Below are 22,798 nucleotides of genomic sequence, written 5' to 3' on the forward strand. Positions count from 1 at the left end.
GATAATACTGGAAGGTGCAAATCCTAAAGATTAATATAGGCTTGTGATGTAACCTACCTTGAAGAAAAATCTATAGGAATTAGCAGATATTGTGGATAGAGTACTTGACAAACCTGAATGCTTTGATGATCAGTAAAAAAAAAGACTTGATTAAAGATCTGACTTTGCTTTCTGAATGCACGTCTCCTGCCATGCCATGTCATTGTGGGTTGTGTTACATGCAGACCAAAAGTCTAGGGAGATGAAATTGTGGTTATAAAAAAATGATCAGACAGTATCTTGACTTAAATAAGCTGATCATGCTGCTGATCATGTGAAAATCAGAAAATTATAAATTGATGATTTGTAAGTGAAATACACTTATTTTGAATGTCTGATTTGCACTTAACTCCTGACGCACCTCTTGTTTGGGTAAACAAGTGCCAGGTCTATATGACTTTGCTTTGTGCTACACTTTGACTGCACTGCATACAATTGGCTGATCATCACAGTTTTGACTCGCCACTGCCAATATTACCAAAAAGTTATGTTATGTGTGTGTTTAAAGTTATCTGTATAAGGATTAAAAGATTATTTGAGCTGGCTAACATCCTATTGGCTAATAGGTGAGCATTATATAAAGAAAAGGGCTCAGAAGCAATATACACCTCAGCATCAATGTCCATAAGATGCGTGTTACCTGAAATAATCTACACATTCACTGCAGAGCACAAACACTTGTTTACAATTTCTAAAGCATGGGAACTGATTTGTGCAAAAAGCTGTCTGAGGATTAAATGTTCTACCACCGCTGACCATTTCTAATGCACAGGCCATAACATTGCTACACAATACAAGACAGTTCAACACAGGGGCGACCTGGTATAATAGTTCAGGAAATCTAATATCAGACCAATCTCCACATTCACTCCACTCACTTTGTTGAAATATTTGTCCATTTGCTGTTTATCCCAGTAACATTTAATTTACTTTTAGTTTAAAAAAGACCAAGATAGTTAAAAACAGCCAAGTGTCTTCAATTTCAGGAGTTAGTCAATTGCACCTCAATAATTAAAGCAACAGAAATAAATAATCATATATATATCATTTTTATGCACTTCTGGAGTGTTTGTTTTACCTACCTTTAATGCGCTTCCTCTCAGCTGCGCCTTTTCTCTTTCTCTTGTTCTCTCTTCTCCACACTTCAGGCTAATAAGCTTGCCAAGCTTCAGCCTTTTTGAAATGGTGCTGGAAGTTGAATACTGTCAATGCAAGTGTTAGGATGTGGATTTGGATGTATGCATTTCTGTGGAAAAACAAAACAGACTGAGCTACAGATTCGGGAACAATTCAAACATACAATATGTTTTTACAGACTGCTGAAGGTTCGAGATAAAATAAACTTGGAGGGATACTTTCTCCTGTTATTACTCACAGCTCTACCCATACATAGCAGCCACTCGTTTGGTTTATCTACTGGGCTGTGTGGGGTGCTATCACATAAAAAAGCCATGCCAGTGTATTTCCTCTATAATTTGGAGGGTTTAGGCCAGTAATGTCTTAGTCTTCAGTCTTTTGTCCTTTCCATAGCTAGACCCATTGCACGTTTGTAATGTGTTGTTTTTTTCTCCTCACAGGTATAGCTCTCAGCGCCCTCCCCATGTACCTGGGCGAAATTACGCCACGAAATATCAGAGGTTTCATTGGCCAGTTCAACTCCATCCTGATCTGCTTGGGAGTGTTCACAGGACAAGTGCTTGGGCTGCCCGAGCTGCTGGGTCAGGTCAGTGTTGTTATGCTACATACTTACATTACAGGTATTTTAAGGGGACATTTTGAAGACTAGAGTTTAGATTCATGCTTAGTGCAATCATTTGTATTACTGGAGTTAGAAAAACCAAACTTGGACAACAAATTGGAGCCTGGATTGAGCACAGGAAAAGATTGTTGATTTACTGACTTTGTATGTCATTTGAAAAGTTAATGCTTTTTCTCTTGACGTTAAGTGAATGTGAGTTATTGACTTAACATTAGATGCTGACTTTAAAGCTACTACTAGTAAAATGTGAGTCCATTAGCTGCCAGATATCTGTTGTTGCCATTTGTCACTTGTTCCACCTCACTTTGTAAAGAGAAGACAAACAAGAAACAGTAAAGGGAACATAAGATCTGTGATATATATCCAGATGCTTTTTTTCCTTTTAAATATTTTAAAAGAGATTTATTTTGTTTATTTCAGTTGGATTTGAAAATGAATAATGGAGTAAACTGGTGTCAGGAAACAGGTTATTTTTCCTCCAGATCCTGGTGTACCTTTGCCACTTTCTAGAAGATAAAAAACCCATATCCCCAGCCCAAACATTTTTCAACACATTGCAATGCTTAGTACTGCAATGATGTAAATTCCTTTCAACTGTGCCATAAAATATTTAGTGTGGAGTCTAATTTAAGGAGAGGACTACACTGTGGGTCACAGTTCATGGACCACTTTATTTATTCAACACAAATGCTCATTGTATTCAACAGCTCTAACACATAAATTTGGGTTTTGGGTAAATACAGTGAAAGATTCAAGCTCGAGCCCATGTAGATCCATCTCATTAATTCAGATGGAGTCAAAAGGAAATCTTTTTTTGCATCCAATGCCTGCTCTTGTGCACTTCCTTTCTTGCCGACTGATGGTTCGTGGAGGGCTGTGGGGTCATTGGTGTGTGTGTGCATGCAAGTGTGTGTGCAGGTATAAACTCTGGTATCCTAGCATAGCTAATATTACATGCTGTGAATAGTTATGCGGTGTATGGGCCACAGATGGACATATGTGGTGCCTGTTTGCCTCCTCCCCCCCCCCCCCTGTGCGGGTTCTGTGCCCAGCCTTGTTCACCTACCTCTCCACATACTCTGATTTAACTCCGTTATTAGGTTTAAATGCCAAAATTTCCCCATCTGTCAGTGGAGCTGATGAGCCTCACTGATGAGTGGCAGAGTTCTTTAACTCTACAGCAATAGTCCGGTGGATAAATTCATTTTGACTTGACATGCGAGCTTGAGTTCTTACCGGGGAGAAAAAGACTCCTCTGCTCAGACTTGATTTTCTCTCACTTTTCACTGGGCAAATGAATAGCGCAGGCTACCTGATGGCTACATCTCTTCCTCAGCCACTTGAGTAAAATACTCACGTTTTTACCCTTCACACTGTGTGATTGGTTCTGTCTGTCTCTTGTTTCAGTAAGATATCAGCAGGAATTCTCAATCACACCTTGTTTACCCTGGAGGAAATGTTATCCACTTTCCTCCCATATCACCTTAATGCCCACCGTACACAAGTTAAGCCATGTTGACTCAGCCTACTGCTGAGGCGTTTTCCTGACAGGGCTCCAGTATTCATCTATAATATGGATTATTAATGCTAGATTTTCAGTTTATCTTTTAGAGCTGGAAACAGACATTAGCCTACGGCACATTTGCCTTGAAAGCCAAATACACTTGTGTAATGTGAACGCTCCTGCCACATTCTGTTGACTTTAACTCACTGTTTACTGTTGGCACTGTGCTAAAAAATTAATGACCGAATGCATTTTCATCTAAATTGCTTCCCCAGATTTAAAGCACGCAGTTATATTTTTTGGCAGCTATGTCTGTTCAGAAAGTGTCAGAATCAGGATCTGTGGCATAAATGTGACTTATTATCTGAGGGTGACCTTGCATTCCTCGTTGCTGTTCTTCTAGGGTTAGCCCAAAACTGTATTGTGGTGGGAAGTTTGTTTTTGAGTGAGCATAATTTCATCATATTGATTGATGAATAAGTAAAGAGTTTGGAATCTTATTATCCCTGTTAAACTGAAGACACTCTGTGCCAAACTGACAATAAAGGATATATACATAAAGAACTATGAATACTTGATATGACAATTAAAGTCAGTAACCTGAGATGTTTAGAGGGCTTTCAGTTTTTTAAAAAGATACCATCTATTTTATATTTTGTATTTGCTCTGATCATAGTAATGTACAACTCAAGAAAAAAATATTTAAAAGGTCATTCACAATCAAAACAAAACTCTTATTTACACATTACATGATCGACAAGGAGCAGGGAGAGGTCAACCCTTTCCTCAAAACAACAACCAACATTCACAAAACAAATCAAGAGCCATACATAATAATTTACCATTAACTAAGGAAATACAACACCTAACAACATGAAATAGTCTGTTCTTTCTTTAAACATTTTATTGAACTGATACACCCTTTAAATCATTCTGTAGAGTAATTCCACACTTTGACGCCAACCACTGAATAATTATCACTTAGTCACCTTTTCAGCTGCTCTCCTATTTTTGGATTTTGCAACAATGGATCTAATTTCACTTTCACTCGCTTCTCCAAGAAACATAACACTTTACTTCCCCCATTAGAGCCACCCTCTATTTTCCCATTGTTATGTTTTTAATAGAATTTGCAAGATTTGGCTCAACATTTACAACAAAGAAATGTAATTAATTTACCATATCATTAATGATTTTTACAATCTTATTATTGTCATTATTATTGTACTAATGACATGACTGGACACAGATTTCATTCCTATTACATTGTTTAGAATTTAGAATTACCTTTATCATTTTTATTTTCTGTTACCGTTTTATTATAATATACTTTCTTGGCTTGTCTCATTGTATGTGTTCTATGTTCTTTGTTCTAAATTTGATGAAGTCGTGGAAAAGTTTGTTTTTCTAATGAAGTATAAGTTCAAAATAAATAAATAAGAAAATACTGACATATTGGACACATTTTGTGTTGCGTTTTCTAGGGGTGTCACAATTTCAATTATAAATCTAAAATTGGATGTCCAAAGGAAAAAATGCGTACATCAGTGGTGGTCTGTAGTGGCAATTTTCAACTTGACACCGTGGCCACTGCCAGAGTCTCTGGTGTATCACAGTTCTTTGATTGACCCTCGCTGTCCACTGTCACAAAGGTTGTCTAACTAGTTCAGTGTGTCACCTTCCCTGCCTGCTTTTACTCTAATGCATCATGTCTGTCATCACACTTGATCGGAGAGAGATTCTATTGCGTCAAATTAGAGCCTGGCCGATATGGGATTTTTAAGTCCTATACCGATTTCAATATTTAAGATTTATAAAATCTGATAGCCGCTATATCCGCCGATATTGTTTTTCCCTCTTATTATAAGAAATGCATGACATAAACAAAGATTATGCCTAAATTGTTATGTTGAGACAATACCAAGGTACCATGACATAATGCAGTAGAAAAAGAAACTTTTTAATTGTAATCAATAGTACTTTGAACAAAAGTACAACAAAATTGATCAAGGTTTTGATGAATAAGAGTAAAATAAAACAAAACAAAACAAAAATTAATATCTGATTTGTTATAAATTATGAAGTACTACTACTAATGAACATTAAAGTAAATAGTGTATGTATTGTGGGGGCCAGGAAAACAAACTGCTATTACTACTACGAATAATACCATATCTGATGTCATTGCTATAATGATAATGATAAACATTAAGATTACACTTAATGCATTACTACATAGGCAAATAATTAGATATATATATATTTTTTTGTCATTCAATAGTTATTACCTTACATATAATCTGCCTCAATGAGTACTTTCTAAAACATATCGTCTATGGTACAATAACATAGAGGAAATGCTGCTGTTTAAATAATCTCATGAGGGAAGGATCCGACTCTCTGTTTCTCTTTTTTAATAGTCATATATCGGCTGTTATAAACGCCGATCCAGATATATCTGCAAGTAGCTTATATTGGCTGACAATATCTACAAAACGATAAATCGGTCGAGCTCGTTTGAATAGCAAGAACCAGATAACAACCTTCTCAATGCTAGCACATGCTTGGTTTTTTAAGAGGTCTATCATGAAATTATTATTGTTGATGCTTCCAGTTTGACAAATCAATCACTGCTCACTGAAACACCCAATTCAGAATGGAAAACTGCCTCTTTCGCTCGTGAGGTTAATAGGGGAACACAAACTGGTTTGCTAACATCTTTTCTATTAGCATTTTGTTATAAAAATGAAATAAAAAAGTAAAGTAATACAAATAAAAACCTATTGAGTTAAGAATTTAGAATACCTTTGTAGTGAGTGGATCTGGACTGAAATTCTTGAAGGTGCACCTGTTTACATTAACCACAGCAACAGCAGTTTCTGCATACCTACTGAGACAAGACAGCATGGGACTGTACAGCATCTGCATAAGTCTGTGTCATTGTTTGCATATGATTACATACTTCAAAGCCGCAAACAACTAGACTGCATCTACATACAGTTTTGTTTGGGGCTTGCACTTGCCGTGATGGATGTGCATAACACAGAATTGCACATTTCCAGCAGTGCATTTTCTTTCATTCCAACAATGATGCTTAAGAGAAGCAAACATATTTCTAAGCAGGTGGGGTTTTTTGGATGAAGCTCCTTTTCACATAATTTCTAAGGGCCCATGTCTATACTGCATGAAGGCTTGAGTATTGTTTTGATGAATTGTTTTTCTGTCAGCTTCTCCATTTATTTTCCACAATTTCCCTTTCGCGTCTAATTCAATGGAGAGAAAAATATTATGCGCTTCTATGCCAAGTTTCTTGTTTTGGATTAAAAATGACTGACACCTTTTCAGCCACTGTCCAAACCAAATGTGTTTCCTAAATCAATGAGTATTTTCACTTTCAAATAAAGTGAAGAAAGAAATCAATTCTGGTGTATGTCTTGAACTGTGGATCCCCCTGGTCTTGGTTTCATTTTTTCAAGTTCTCCTCTCCTATTTTCCTCCACTGTCACCTTGCACTGACATTCACACATGGGCATAGTGTCTGAGAATCTAGCAAACAGGTACTCATTTCTAATTTATAAGTAGTGGTTTGTCCCATCCATCATTTCGACCTGCAGACCACTTTTATAAATATCATATGGAGTTGTGTGTCTTCACTCACAGGCACTGTTATTCATATCACTTCAGTGCTTCAGGCCCACCTGCTTCCTTTTCATTTGATAAGAACATTACAGACATATGTGACATATTTGATGATACTGCCACCATGGTCTTTGCAGGCATTTGGTTATAAGACTCAAACAGGTTTCCTCCCATTGGAGGCTTCTGTTAATGGGAGCTAGCCTAAGTGTCATTTGTTGTGGGGTGTGAAATGGTGATACTCTTTGGCAAATGGTAATTACTCTAACCTTTATGCTTAGGAACTGACCTTCTCTGTTTAATACAGCATTACAGCAGGAACAGTCTATCAATGAACTCCCCTGAGACACTGAGCTCATCAGCATGCCTCAAACATAGCTTACACCAATATGGTTACATTCAGTGGCCTTAATGAGCCCTTATCTATACTCTGTATCCTCCATCACACCCGCCTTTGGCTTCAGAGGGTTGTGTAAATGGGCCAAAAAAATCCATGTATATGGAGATGGGCCACTGAGGTGCAATTTATTTTAGATGGTTATCAAACCGGAGAATATGGTGTTCCAGATGACTAATATTTGCCTTTAGGTACTGTGTATGATTTCAGTTCTTTGCAGTTTAACAGCACACTATGCTGATAAACATTCAGGCATTGTTGAAAATTAAATTAGAAAAAAGGAAAGTAATTGTTTTGTACCTTCACAGGATGTTAATTATTATTGAGTTGCTCAACATTGTTGGAAATACACTTCACTTTCTTGCTGAGAGTTGATGAGAAGATGGATACCAATCATATGTTTGTACAGTAAATGCGAAGCTAGAGCCTGTAATATAGTATTGCACAGGTGTGACAAGTGTTGTGTTTATATATATATATATATATATATATATATATAATTATAAATGCAACACTTTTGTTTTTGCCCCAATTCATCATGAGCTGAACTCAAACATCTAAGACTTTCTCTATGTACACAAAAGGGTACACAAAAGGCTATTTGAGGCTTCTCTCAAATATTCACAAATCTGTCAAAATATGTGTTAGTGAGCTCTTGTCCTTTGCCGAGATAATCCATCCACCTCACAGGTGTGGCATATCAATATGCAGATCAGACAGCATGGGTTTTGGACAGGTGTGCCTTAGGCTCTGTGTGTGTGTGTGTGTGTGTGTATCTATGCTAAGCTAAGCTAACTGTCTCGTGGCTCTAGGATAAGATATCCAAGTGGTATCAATCTTCGGACCTAATTCTTGCCAGGAAAGCAAATAAGTGTATTTCTCAAAATGTATTTTCTTACCGTCGTCCCCTTTAATGCCAACTTAAAACTTATAACTGTTTAACCTGAGGTCACATTTCATTTAAACCTTTTAGGCCTCTCTGGACCTGAGCAAACAAGTTGTGAACACAACATTGACATATCATCACCTTTTAGGTTGATATGGCAAACTCGTTACCTAACAGTTGTTTATTTACTCATCCAGTAGTTACTGAGTAACATTAATATTCATTTGGAGTGGTGTTTCTGTCTGATGAATGTAAATCCAATTTCCACCGTCTAATTAAGTCAGCGCTACATATGAACTCTTCCTGTAAGGTGTGAATCCCAGTGAAATACCAGTTCTGTAACCTATAAGGAGCGCTGCTTTAACATCTTATGAATGGAACAGAACACACCTGCAAGGGCCACTTGTCAATTTGCTCTTCTGACAGCAGGCTCTCAGAGGAGCTGACATTCATTACAAACAGCTACAGGCAGGGGGATGATGTGCTTTTCTTCTTATCCTGGCAGATCTCCACCTAAAGGCTGAGATTCTGGTGACGTGAGGTTTTTACCAACAAGGTTTTCATTTTATGAGAATTTAATGTGGAAGGGGTGTTGTGTTATCCTATTTACAGACGGACAGTTACTCCAGAGAAATATTTCAGGTAGTGGGCAGACCACTGAGCCATGAATAGAAAAAAAGCAGTTCCTTCCCCTCACTGAGTTAGCTGTTATCTATGGAGATAGCATTTTTATACTTTTACGTTTCAAAGTTTATGGGTTGTTGAATTGATAAAAAGATTTATTGACCACTCACTTGCATTCCCTGGATAAGTGAACATTGAAATATAAATATTATGTAATCCCAAGGTTTCTTAAAGTAATGCTTCTTGTAACCCCTGCTGAGTTACATCTCACCGCCCTCTGCAGAAATAAAGATTTGCAATTAACTGTTGCTGAATAATATTAGCTTATATCATTGGATACACCTCACATGTGGGTCACCTGACATTTCCATTACCTCTGAGAAGTAACCAGTGGTCGGACCCCTCTCTGGCTGTGTGATGGTCCTCCTACAACAGCAGCCAAGGCTTTGAAATAATGCACATGCTCCTCGGTGTTGTTCCTCTCAGCTCACGACAACAGACATGTGTTTCAGCCTCTGCTTTTGCATAGTCACAGGATGATAATGTACACCCTGCAGCCTCTGCAAAAGATAAGATGAGAGGAGAAACTACAAGACTCATGCAATACAGCAATAAACCATTTGTCTGCTTTGTGTAGTTTACTGTAAAGAAGGATCACTCTAGGCCATAGCAGGGCTGTGATTTATCACTAGGGTTGATGGGATCAGGGCCCAGAAGGGAGAGGCAGCCTGGCTCACCCAGCTTGCCCTAGTTAAAAATAGCTATTGGTAGACACCATAATGCATTTAGGTGTGTGTGTGGGCGCAGACAAGTTACACTTATCACACACCTACAAATTATTATTCTTTACTTGTCAAGTCAATTCAGTCAACTTTTGTCTTTCTTGGGACATGCCTGTTTGAATCCAAATTATTAGTTTGCGAGTGCAGTCAACATCAGCGTCCTGTATTATATCATACCAGAAAATTTTATTGAGGTAAAAACATTTGATTTTTTATTGTATGTACTGTATATAGCACAAGCCAAAGAAAAAAATGCTTGAATTAAATCCCCCACACTCATCTCCAGCTGAGATAAGGCGACCTACAGCTCAGCATAACTTGAGACCTCTGGTTTGTGCAGCATGCTTTTGTTTACACAGCTCACCCAGGATTTAGTGCTCAGGGGATCAGAGAGAAGAATTGGACTTTTACCAGTGTAGTCAGAGGCTAAAATGCATATACGTCTTATGATTTTTTCATATTCAAGAGGAGAAAGAAAAAGTATCTCTGAAGGGCCTTACTGAGAAGAACAACTCCAACATTTTTTACAGCTACCACAGATTTCCATTGTACACTACCGATCAGTTTTAGAACACCCACATTTTTCTAGTTTATATTGAAATATAAGTATTTAATTCCAGTGAAAAACCTTAAGCAGTAAAATGCTTTTTGGGACACCTGTAGAAATTTGTTTTTGCATCAACTTTCATGGCTTCATTTACTTCCATTGCTGCAGAATAACCAAAGAGAATGACAAATTTTAGCTCATCAAAACTGAGAAATAATGGATATTTCAGAAATAGATAATTTTTCAGGGATCAAGTAATGAGTTAAGTTACTTCAAGTAATTTCCACAGCTGTCCCAATTTATAAACACTTTGGTGTGTCGTGTTAAAATACCTTCAGAAGCTTTATTTGTACAATATTACAATTAAAAAGGCAATTAATGAAGGAAGACAGACCAGCTGATCATCAGTTGATCCTACAGTGAAATAATGAACAAAACTCCTTAATTTATTTGTTAATTTTACATCTCTGAAATGTATGTTTTGGTGATCTGGACTTGAACTACTTATATGTCAATAAAAACAAGAAAAATTGTGCTCTACCTGTTTTTAGAAGGAGCAACTACCTAGTGAACATAGTTGATTTATAGAGCATTTAGCTGCTAAAGAACCAGATGTTTCCCTCACGAGTAAGTGGAGACCAAAAACAGAGCTAAAAGGAGAGTGAATACTGGGCTTGCATTTGTCATGTGGACAGAAACACAAATTCAAATACATGATATTGCTCCATGTCTGCTGGATGTGTAAATAACAAATGGTACAGCTTTTCTGCTACCCCCAAGTGGCCAACAACAACAAAAACAACAACAGTACATTATAGGAATACTACTTTAAATTACATAATTAATTTCAATCAGTTGGACTGTTGAAATCTTTTTGCCACACCATTGAACGTGCATTATACTGTACAGTCTAGCACATAACTCTACACTTTAAGTGTAATGATATTTTGGTGGACGAGCACTGCAGACTCTGTAACTTGTAAATGTGCAGACAACTTAGGCTGAATACATCAGCCATTAAATTAAAGTGAATTGCATTTTTTAAAAAGTTTTAAAGTCTGATAAGATTTTTTTCACCTAGTAGAGGTTAGACAGCTGAATCCCCAACAGACTTCTTATGAGTTGAGAGCTGACATTTTCTCTCCAAAGGGCACCTCCTTTCCACATTCTTTGCATAACTACAAACATCCCTTCCCATTTGCTCAAGTGAGATCATGAAGCATGATAGTAATAGATGGGGCTGTGCTCTTGTCATCTTTCCTAATGTTTTGCATGACATATGTAAATAGAGTACAATGTAGTGTAGTGTATAAGTCGCACCAGTGACTGATGTCAGGTCAGTGACCTTATCCTTCATCAACACAGACTGCTCCTCACACTACTTTTAATAAGGAGGACGACGACTACACTATTTGTCACTTTTGTATCAATTAAAGACACACTTTATATTCAGTACAAAGGCATTTCTCAGGACACTATAACATTTTTCAGTAAAAATCTTGTAACTCAGGAATGATCATTTAATCTACAAGGTTAACCTGAATGACTCAAGTGCTCTTTGCTGTTGCTGTTGTTGAAAAGCACTCAACTGAAAAGAGTATGTTTAATACCAGCTTCCATACATCTACCAGGCTGCATCCATGCTATATTCACTCCATAATAAAGTTGTGATACAGAAACAAAAGGCACATTTTCCTGCATTACTAAGTTTGAAGACGTTTGGATCTCATAGAATTTTACTAAATTGGCCTCATGATCAGCTGATCATTTTGTACTTCACCCATCATAACAGTGACTGCTAATAGTTGACTTTATCACATCTATTAAGGCAGGAACACTCTTGACCAAAGTCGCTTCCAGGAGAAGAGGAAGGAGCCACTTAAAAACATCTCTTTGAGTCTGCTATAAATGAATCTACTGTAGCTACTGTTGTAGAAGAAAGTTACCTTTCTAACAAGAATTATGACTTAGTATTGTTTGTTGGGATGTTGGGGCAAAACCAACCGCAACACTTAAATGTTTTTATATATTATCTTTCTTTTAAGTTTTGGTAGATTTTACCATGTTCCTTTAACTTGTGACATTTCACAAATTCACCATTTGCACACAAAGTAGAACACACTGTTATGTTGTATTTAAATGATAATCATCAAGCTTGCAGGTATTCTTAAAGGAGACTTATCATACTTTTCCACATTTTATGACTTTTCTACAATGTTATAATGTTGGATGTTCATGTTAAACATAGCCAAAGCTTCAAAAAATGAGGTTAAAGTATTTAAAAGAAATCCCTGTGAGGAAAAACCTCAGATTTCCTCCTGTTCTGAACGCTCTGTTTTGAACTGCTTTTTCTACCAAGAGCTCCCTTATAGTAATATGGAGCCAGACTGAGCCAGCTGGTGTTCCATATATGGGCATGTGCTCCCATAGCAACGGCCCAGCAACGGCTCAGTCTGCCTGTTCTGCCCATAGACTGTATATAAAAATGGACGTAGTATCCGTGACGTCACCCCTTTGTTTCTGAAGAGCAGTTTTGAAGCCCGAATTGGGTGGAGCTGGCTGTCGCCATCTTGGCACCGCGTCACGGTGCGTCACTCCCAGATAACCGTGAATGGGCAAAGAGGCGGGTCGTGGGTGACGTGTTGCTGAAACCACTCCCGCCTAGCTCGACTTAACCAAGTTAGCTCATGCTAAGGAGCTAATGCTACATGCTACTCTGCGTTAGCAGAGGTAGCTTCTAAACCCCCAGTGCTGTACGGTGGAGGTTGGAACGTGTGGCCGTTTTATTACCAGTTTACGGTTATTACCAGCTCACAGTCAAGGTAAGACACCGGAAAATATTAAAATAACTCACATATCTGTTATTGACATTATACTTAACAAGGTTTTAAATGCTTTTAAATATATAAATGTGGTAACGTTATTTTGCAACACTAACGTTAGATTTTGTTGAGACCAACGTTAACAGTTAACTATGAATCAGTTATTAATTACGTTAACATTACAGCTCAAACGAACAATTTGAAGCAAATCAATTAACCCTTTTACATAACGTTAGTTATGAGTCGTTTTTATATGGATGTCACCTCAGTATTTTACTTGTAATAAACGTAATAAGCTAGCGGTAGAGTCCTTAGTTACATGATGGAAGCTGCATAACTTGTAAAACGTTAGCCATGGCTGCTTTCACGTTAATTAATTACCCACACCGCTATTTTGAGTAATGACGCTGCTGTCGGCAGGGCTGTGTGGGATTATTGGACACTTGAGAGAGAAAGGTACTTGTTAAAAGATTCTTGTTGAGGATCTGATGCCTCCACATCTCCTACTCAAAGCTTAAACTGCAAGTAACGTTACTAGGACAACTTGGCTACATGACATTTGACAGCTGATATAAATTTTCTGTCTTAAGAGGACAACACAAAAACATTTAAAGACCGTCTCCCTTGTTCCATTTCTCCCACTTATGTGACATAGTAGTGCTGTCAACATTAAAACACTGAGGCATCTTTTAGAAGAGCATCTAAAAAAATTAGAATACTGAGGAAAAGTTCATTGTGAGCATCAGAACCAGACTGAGAGATTACAGGCCTCAGAAACCTTTGCAGGTGTTTTGAGTTAATTAGCTGATTAGAGAGCTCTTCTCCGGTTGACATTTCTGTATAATTTATAATACAGAAATGTATTTAGGCTATTCTAAAATTTTTATACATTTTGAGATACTGGAGTTTTTATTTCCATGAGCTGTAAACCGTAATCATAAACGTAACCGGTTTGAAATGCTTCACTTTGTGTAATGAACCTAGAATATATCAAAGATTTACTTTTTGAATTAAATTACATCAGAAAATTCACTTCTCCACAATATTCTATTTATTAAAGTCTCATCTGTATTGTTTACTTTATATTATTTATATTTCATCACCTGAAGCATTTATTACACATTTTCCTCTTAGAGTCACACTGTGGATCAGATGTCCCACCTGGTGCCAGAGAGCTGCAGAGACCTGGAAGCCTAGTTATTGTCATGGAAGTCTGTATCTGTTGGTGTGGACTGACGTGGAAAGGCGTTCTCGCCTTCTGTTTACTTTGAGTTTTAAATATTGTCCATATTTGTGTTATAGGTCCATTTAAAAAAAGATATGGTTTATGGTTCACATTGTAATAAATTCTATATTAGCACTCCCTGTCTTTACTACTTACTGAAAAGCTGATTGTATCCCTCAGATAAAACATGAAACATTAAAGCTGAACTCTTGCTAAAGAACATCAGTCTAGTATAAGTTAAAAAGTGAAAATACTCCCAACATGTTTCACATGAAATGTTGAAAAGTAATTATGCACTGTATTTCTGTGTGTGCAGGAGTATTTTTACTTTCTACCTTATACTTTAAGATAAATAAGGAGCCATACACCCAGTACCCATAGTCTGTATAACAGAGCCTGAAGTTCCTGAAGAGTGCCTTGTTTGCTGCTTTGATATCTCTGAAGTCTAGTTTAAACACAGAATAATGTGGGCACATCCAAACCATCCTGTGGGTAAATGCTGGAACAAAAAATGATATGCACAGAGTAATTATGAATCCCACTAGGTGGTTTTTATTGTGACCTTGCAAACTCTGAGGTGTCAGAGCTGATCAAATGCACTTTTGCATTCCATACAATGTAAGCCACACAAGACCTTCTCAGAGGTCACAGTAAATGACACCTCGTACAGGGCTTCAAAACTATTCAGTGTGCAGATAATTCTTTTTCACAACAGAGTAACTCAGAGTAACATGTGTCTCTTAAAGAAATGTAAAAATAAAACAGTATATAACATCAACCTTTAATTTTTTACTCTAACACATATGCAAAATGTTAACCTATAAATACCATAATAATATTTTCATTTACAGCTGTTAACTATGAGATATTGTTGAGTTTAGAGCTCACTATTTCCAATTAACATAGGAAACTGATGATGAATGAAGAATGTGATTTTATTTAAAGGATAATTAGTGAGATAAATTTTATAACAAGGTATTCCTATTACTAAACCATAATAACCATCCATAATATTAAACTCCTGTCTTGCACTCATGAAAACATCAATATTAATAGGTTACAAATGTAAAAGTAGTTTTGTATGACTTGAAATGTGTTGAAAGAGTTATTATAATGATAGAATCTGTTGATAAGAACCCAGTGTCATAATTTCACATCAGTAGTGTTCAGGTGTTGTGAGTAAAAAGAAAAGGCTGCACAAAGCAGGAGCTGAAGAGCTGGAAGCTGGAGCCGTTATCTCCTGTAGAGCTGGACACAGCAAATCACATCTGTATGGTTCTGTAATCAGCTCCTCTAGTACCTGTAAAGACAACAATGGGTAGACAGTTAAGCAGCTTCTTCCAAAGTGCCATAAAGCTACTGAACTCTGAAATCGCCTCAGCATGATAACCACTCTGGCATGTCACAGTAATTAGGGGTGGCAATGTGAAATACACTGTTTACTAATATGTGCGATATACGGTTTACTGCTAGACACTGCAATAATAATCCATGCTGCTAGACACCTGTTGACTACTCAAGTCAGATCTTATTGAACGTTTATTATAAGGATTTTATTTTATATTTCTTATTGAACTGTACTACCTTTTTGGCCAAATTCTAATCCACCAAACAAACTCAGAGGCGGCTCTCACACACCTAATTTCTCACTTTAACTAAACCATCGCCTTAGTTACAGCCCAGATACCTGTCTGCAGGTATATTGCTCATTATATGCTAACAAAAAAGGTGGATGCAAATCTGCAGATAGCCTACAACAGCTGTTCTGCCGAATAATGCATCCACCTCTTAAGCTCCCTATCAGAAACGTCACTGATCAAATGCAGTTATCACCTCAGACTGTTTGCTGAATCACAAGGAATGCTACATCTACTAAGTGTAATAACTTATTGATGACTCTAAACATCCTTCAATATGAACTTTGAATCAGTCATCCCCACTGATGAACCCCACAAAGAATATATTATATTGTTTTTAAGTGTACAGCTCTCCTCGGCGGTCAAGCAGAACCCTGCAGCCGCTCCCACCTCGGCTCTCTGCTTTTAAACCCTTCGTGTCCATCGGGATCAGGTGCAGCCACTTATAATAGTATCTGAGTATCTAACTGAACAGTGACTCTGTTACAGTACGTAACCTTAGCCAAATCTAACATTGCCCGTTTGTAAAGTGTACGTTAACATAACATCAGCTAACAGAGCTGAGCCAGAGACATTTGGCTGAGCCTTTAACTTCACACAGACGCCTTTTCTTCAAAGCATTATCACCCTAATGTCTAACACTAAGGTTAATCTAATACATTTGGCTTCTCTCTTCTTGCAGACTTGTCTTTGACTCCTTAAAAGCTGCGGTTAGAACACACTAACTCCCGTTAACTTAGCATTGTTAGCAGCTTGGGGCTGCTCGTATCTGGCTAATTAGCGTAACGAGCTAAGCTAACAACCGATATGCCGACAGCGATACCTGTTAATTATTGTTAACACATAAATAAAATACAGGAATTTCACTCACCAACTGGAACATGGAGGTTCTCTCTCCAATAAATCACACAGCCGGCCATTATTCATTCGGTATCTGCATGTAGAAATGTCCAAACGGCTCCAACAGGCTGAGCCTCAGAGCTCAGTGTAGCTGAGTGAGGCTAACAGACGGCCGACCGAGTGCTAGCAGTGACAGGAGCCATAGACACCTGTCACTCAAAGTGGCCACGCCCCTATTAATGCAGAACTTTAAGGCTTAATATATTTTAAACAGGTGATACAGGTTATAAAAAAATTCACCCCCCTCACAGTTGTCATGAGGGGCAAAATTATATATACACTAAAACCATCTTTTGTACCAGGCTGTAAACATGTTTTATTCTGCTGTAAAGTTGGGCATTTTAACATGGGGGTCAATGGGAATTGACTCCCTTTTGGAGCCAGCCTCAAGTGGCCGCTCGATGAATTGCAGGTTTTCGGTCTTCCGGGAAAGCTTCAGCCCGGAGACCGGAAGTTTGCCGCTTAGTTCTGCCCAGCAACAACAACAGCCTGGTAACATGCTTCAGATCTTGGCCAATCAGAAGACAGTGGGCTTTGAGAAGGGGGGGCCTTAAAGAGACAGGAGCATTTGCAGCTTGTTTCACACAGAGGCTGAAATGAAGCCCTACATGAAGACTCAGTATAAGAAAAGAAAATATTTTTTTGAACATTGAATCATGCAAAGCTGCCATACAGGAGTCGCAGAACTACAATATAGGGCTGGAAAAGCAGTTTAATAGGTCTCCTTTAATGAGAGAATGATGTGCATCAAATTATTGCATGGGACATTATATAGCAGCAGTATGATATAGCTGTTTTATCCAACTTCTTTGTATAGTGTGGTGTATAAGCTCTTTCATGTCTGTTGCTTTAATGTGGTCCTTTTGATGATGTTCGGACTGCAGGAGTCCAGGTGGAACTACCTATTTTCTTTCCTGGCATTGCCGGCAATGCTGCAGCTGTGTGTGCTGCCCTTCCTCCCAGAGAGTCCTCGCTACTTACTGATGGAAAAGAGGGATGAGGCTGGAGCAGAAAGGGGTATGTATTGCATACACTAACAGAATCACGTGCCATCATTCTCACTCTAGTACATCTCGAAAATGCATACAGGCTACACTTTAATACCTCAGATAAATTTGTGCTTGTTATCTTTTAAGAGCGACCTCTGGTCTACACTAATCACATGCACACACAACCGTTTGTGTAATGTTACTAAAACATTACATATATTACCATAGCATATCTGCAGGGGATTGATGGAATTGTTTACCAAGACCAGAGACTCATTGATTACTTTCTCATTGCTGAAATTTGTGGCTTTTACATTATTTTACAATTGCTTTGGCTCAGTTTTTACAACAGAGCTTCAATATGAAAAAATCTTATAGGATAGGTTCACGGTCATTCAGGTTTTAAAAAAAACAATGGTCAGATGCCCATTTGGATTGGCCTCCAAGTCTCATTTATTTAGTGGTATGCTCAATAATTACAACAAAACTTAAATAGATTCTGGTGGAAAGCTCTGAAGGCAAACTAGTACTACTCACCTAGGATTAAAGACTGCATGGGGGTCAGAGCAAAAACCGTGTGTTTGTGTGTGTAGTGTAGTCCCACCTCCCTGTTCACTGGCCAACAGCTGCGCATGTGGTCGCTCAGGCATGCCATACCCTACTAAAATAAAACCTGTCTGCGGTGTGGAAGAGCGTGACACAGATGTAACATATGCCACCTGGAATGTATGCCAGGATAAAACACCTCGTGGGGGAAGCGAGTTAAAAAGTTTCAGCACAACAAATTTAATAATAATAATCTTTATTTGTAGAGCACTTTTCAAAAACAAGTTACAAAGTGCTTTAACAAGTGTAAAGACAATAATACCCAAAAAACAATAATACAAAAACAATACAAGATAAAGAATGTGAGTAATAAGGCACTTACAAGACTACAATACAAGCTTCTATAACAAAGCAAAAAATCGGTATTGGCTCATAAATGATTAGCAATCAGCATCTGCAGCCAAAAAACGAGATTGGGGCATCCAGGTTTTGTTCGCTGTAATCATTATTCCTGTCTGTTGCTGGGGGAGGTATGTGGGTGTCATTGTAACATTACCTGCTGGTCAGTAATTTTAATCCAGTCCAGAGTGCAAACTCTATGTGGGAATTTTTTCACTCCCACTCCAGTAATAATCTGCGACGGACTGGCGGCCTGTCCAGGGTGTACCCCGCCTTTTGCCCAATGTCAGCTCGGATTGGCTCCAGCCCCCCGTGACCCTGTACACAGGATAAGCGGTTGACGATGGATGGATGGATGGACTCCAGTAATAATTACAGTCACAATTACCCACTATTTTTTGGTGAACACGCTAGCCCTCCTGAAATCTAAATCACACAAATGGCACCATTTAAAGTATGCGAAATTAGCTGTTAGAAGTTCCTGTTTGCAATGTTCCCATGGATGTTCAGACAACTATCACTTCATTACCTTAATCCTGAAAAAACTTAGAAACCTGATGATTCTCAGGCAAATTGAAGCGTCTTTTCTTCTATGATTTCTAAGCAGATTTATGGATGTACATCTGCATGAACGTCAGAGATAATGATATCTTTGAGAAGTGTAAAGGTGTGTTCACACCAAAGGGGAATCCAGTGTTTTGGGCGGCTTGATTACATACAAAGTCAATGCAAAGACCTGAATTCCAGTGAATTCGCCCCGGGCGGCGCGAATGAGGTTTTTGTTGTGAAATTCGCGCGAGTTAAAATTTTTCAATTTGGGCGAGAAATTCGCTTGATGCGATGTTGCGAAAGCCATTCAGCCGAATGGCAGATGGCTTGGGAGCACTGTTTGGAGAGGACCAGGTGAGCGTTGTTTTTTTTTAAATTAGCTTTTTACTTTAGTTTTTGGAATTACAACTTGATTTATCTTCACTCGCGCTTCTCGCCAGCTAGCTTCCGTGCACATCCAGTTCCACTGTTGTTGTTAGCGTCAGATGGCACTGGAGTTCTGATCGACTACTACTTCATAAAACCCGGACAAAACTGGACATTACTTGGAGAAATGAAAGCGAGGAAGTTGAGCTACCTGGTGAGTTCAGAAAATGTGTGTCTGTAACTTTATTGCAGCTATCGTTGTACTTTACTGTGAACAGGTTAGCATAACATAGCCCAGAGGCCTGTACCACGAAGCAGGATTTCAGCTTATCCAGGTAACCTGGGGGTTAAGCCTGGGTTTTCAGAACCACGAAGGTGGTTCACTTCTTACCGGGGTAGATCTCCATGGTAACTTGTGCTGAACGGCTAACCTGCTCCAGAGCAGGTTATGTTCCAGATAAGAGATCAACTCTGTGAAAACGCAGCCTACTGACCAATCAGCTCTCTTGGAAAATGACATCACCATCTGTAGGAAATCCTACTGTTTTAGCCTATAGGCTGCTTTATGTTTGCAGCCCTGATGTGGAGAAACTCTTGACTATAGCGATATAATCCAAAGAGACCGATTAAAAGACTTAGGCTATTGTTGCCTATAGGCTACAGGTTTTTACAGCAGGATAAGCCTACTTACTACTTTGAAATGTTTTTAATAAATGTGTTTTTATTTGCTCCCAGTCCGTTTCACACAGCCTGACGCAGTCGTTAAAATAAATGGATTTTATTTGTCTTATGGAAGGCTGAATATTATGAGCAGTTTGGTGGGGATATTGAAATACTAAATTTTAATATGAACGTAGACTATCTATTTTAGGTTAGTATAGCTTTCTTATAGACCTACTACAGAGACTGTAGTCATGTCCCACCTTTTGCGCCCACATCGCAAAAGGTGGGACGGTGAGTTTCCAGTCGCCTAAATGTTGAGATTCTTTCAGCCACTATTTGAGCACATTTTATGGGATGAATGGAGTTTTCGTTTCATTGCTTTATGAAGTTAATTTAGAACAATGTTTGGAAGACTTAAGTGTGTCAAATAAATAAATCTCATTTTTGAAGTGACGAAAAGTTTTTGTGAGGTGGAACGGCCCGTGTGTTTTAAATGTGGAAACGCAGACACACAGCCGAGCTCAAAGAATAAGGTTGATATTTTTATACAGCTCATAAGAACACATCAAATCAACGCAATATTATAGACTAAGCCTGATTTTTTTTTTTAGACATTCAGACCGTCTGCGATTTTCTGTCTCCCTGCATGTGTCAGATGCAGGCGTGTTACTGTCGTATTTCTGTAGTGTTACAGTTTAATCCTCGTTCGTAAAATATGACGCTCTGCTGACAGTGGACTTGTTCATGTCTGTGATTGGTCATCTGCTGCTTACACCTCCTCTTTTATGTGAACGCGCTCCCAGCTGAATTGGGAAACCCTGGGTTGATTTACCGAGTTGATAACCAGCTTCGTGGTACCGCTTATCCCGATTGTTAGGGTTAGTTAAGCCAGATAACGAAAACATATCCATGTTGAACTCGCTTCGTGGTACAGGCCCCTGATCGATCCGAACTCCATTCAGAAAACAGACATTTTAAGAGTTGCCTAACTGCTGACAGACCTGACAAAGCATGAACTCATATGTCTAACAAAACAGCATAATATTGTAGTTATTTCGGCATCAGTTTGATCCGTTTATTGCAATTAAATCACAGCAAAGGGTTTACTTTGGGTTCATATAGGCCTAGCGTCCACGGGCTGTGTTTATACACTCAAAATATCCAGCGGTCAGACTCGCACGAGTAAAGCAAGGCGAATATTAAATACTGACATCTGCTTAAATTGCAAAATTGTTGCTAAACTTGATGACATGCAAGGTACAGGTTGTGAAGTGAAACTGAGGACCTAAAAAACAATTTTAAAAATGGTAAACAGAAATAAACTACATTCAGTGGAGCAGCGAATGCTGAGGATGAATTTGAGTTTAAAAGTCTGATAGCTCTTGGGGAAAATATGTTATTATTTGACAGTATCATGTCAATGACAAAAATAAATAATGTTGTGATGAATGTTGTAATGTGGTATAGATGTTGTGTGCTTTATTAGATTTGAAAGGCAAAATTAGGAGTTCAGCGTTTTGGGTTAAGAGTTTTGAAAATTGAAAACTGAGCCAAAGCAATTAACCCATGAGCCCTTTAACCCTTCAATTTTCAGCTGCTTAGCAGAGCAGTCAGGATTGAATGACCAGTGTTGCTTTTTACAGAGGCCAATCAAAGTCAGAATATATTGATGTTTCTTTATTATTTCATTATTTAGAAATGCTATCAAATAAGCTTCCACTTTTATTACAACAGTACCTTAATCACAATGCATGTATATGCTAAGGCCACAGGTTTCTCAAACCCAATGCTTTTAGTATCTTAAGTGTAACCATACTAAACTAATTTCAATGCGAAGATACTGAAGGACTAATCAGCTGTGTATGTTTTGTGACATTTAGTTACTGTTCTAAAGTGCTTTCAGTCACTTTAAAGACAGGGATGTCTTGGATCTCAAGTTTGTCAATCAAAACAATGCAATGTCTATGTGGTATGTGTGAAATTATTTAGGTATGTGCTCTCAACTCTGAACTAATCTATATGCAATCTCTCATCCAGTCAATGCTTCAGAAATCAGTGACTTGAAAGGATTAACTATAGTATGATCTTGTTGAATGTTGTGACACGAGATGAAACAGCATTGGGTAGAGACATAGCTCAAACTGCATGTGTTAACGAAGCATGCACAAAAATGTGACGTCAGATGTGACTAATCATTTTGTCCCTGGGGTGGTTTGAGCTCTTTGATGTATATGTCCTTACATTATAGATGGATGCTTTCTAAAGGTTTGGTTGCTTGTGTTCTTCGTAAAGTGTCTGTTTCCTCTGAACTCAAAGTTGTGCAAGAGTTTAGCAAGGTCTAAGCGTCAGAGGACTTTGCAGTATTAAGCAGTACTTGCCAATGTTGATAAAGAATCATGATAAAATGGTGAAATCCATTTAAACATTGCATTGTAGGCTGTGATATTGATCATTTTAGAATATATATCAGATGGTTTGGTTTACCTTACTACTTATGTATGTACTGTAACTTTCTGGCAGTACCACAA

The 22,798-nt window shown here is 38.1% G+C and overlaps 1 protein-coding gene across 7 annotated transcripts in view; it reads left to right on the top strand.

Moving 5' to 3' along the window:
• slc2a9l2 (solute carrier family 2 member 9, like 2) overlaps positions 1 to 22,798 on the top strand; it is a 147,439-nt gene that overhangs the window by 36,706 nt on the left and 87,935 nt on the right. For all 7 annotated transcript variants that reach the window (XR_006821594.1, XM_046029024.1, XM_046029026.1 and 4 more), the window contains 2 exons: positions 1,617 to 1,762; positions 17,643 to 17,775. Coding sequence is in view for 6 of the 7 variants with exons in the window: in XM_046029024.1 (XP_045884980.1) it covers positions 1,617 to 1,762; positions 17,643 to 17,775 (279 nt within the window). In the remaining variant the exon portion in view is untranslated. The remainder of the gene's footprint in view (positions 1 to 1,616; positions 1,763 to 17,642; positions 17,776 to 22,798) is intronic.

The sequence above is a fragment of the Micropterus dolomieu genome, linkage group LG18 (assembly GCF_021292245.1).
Source record: "Micropterus dolomieu isolate WLL.071019.BEF.003 ecotype Adirondacks linkage group LG18, ASM2129224v1, whole genome shotgun sequence".
In the NCBI taxonomy this organism is placed as follows: domain Eukaryota; kingdom Metazoa; phylum Chordata; class Actinopteri; order Centrarchiformes; family Centrarchidae; genus Micropterus; species Micropterus dolomieu.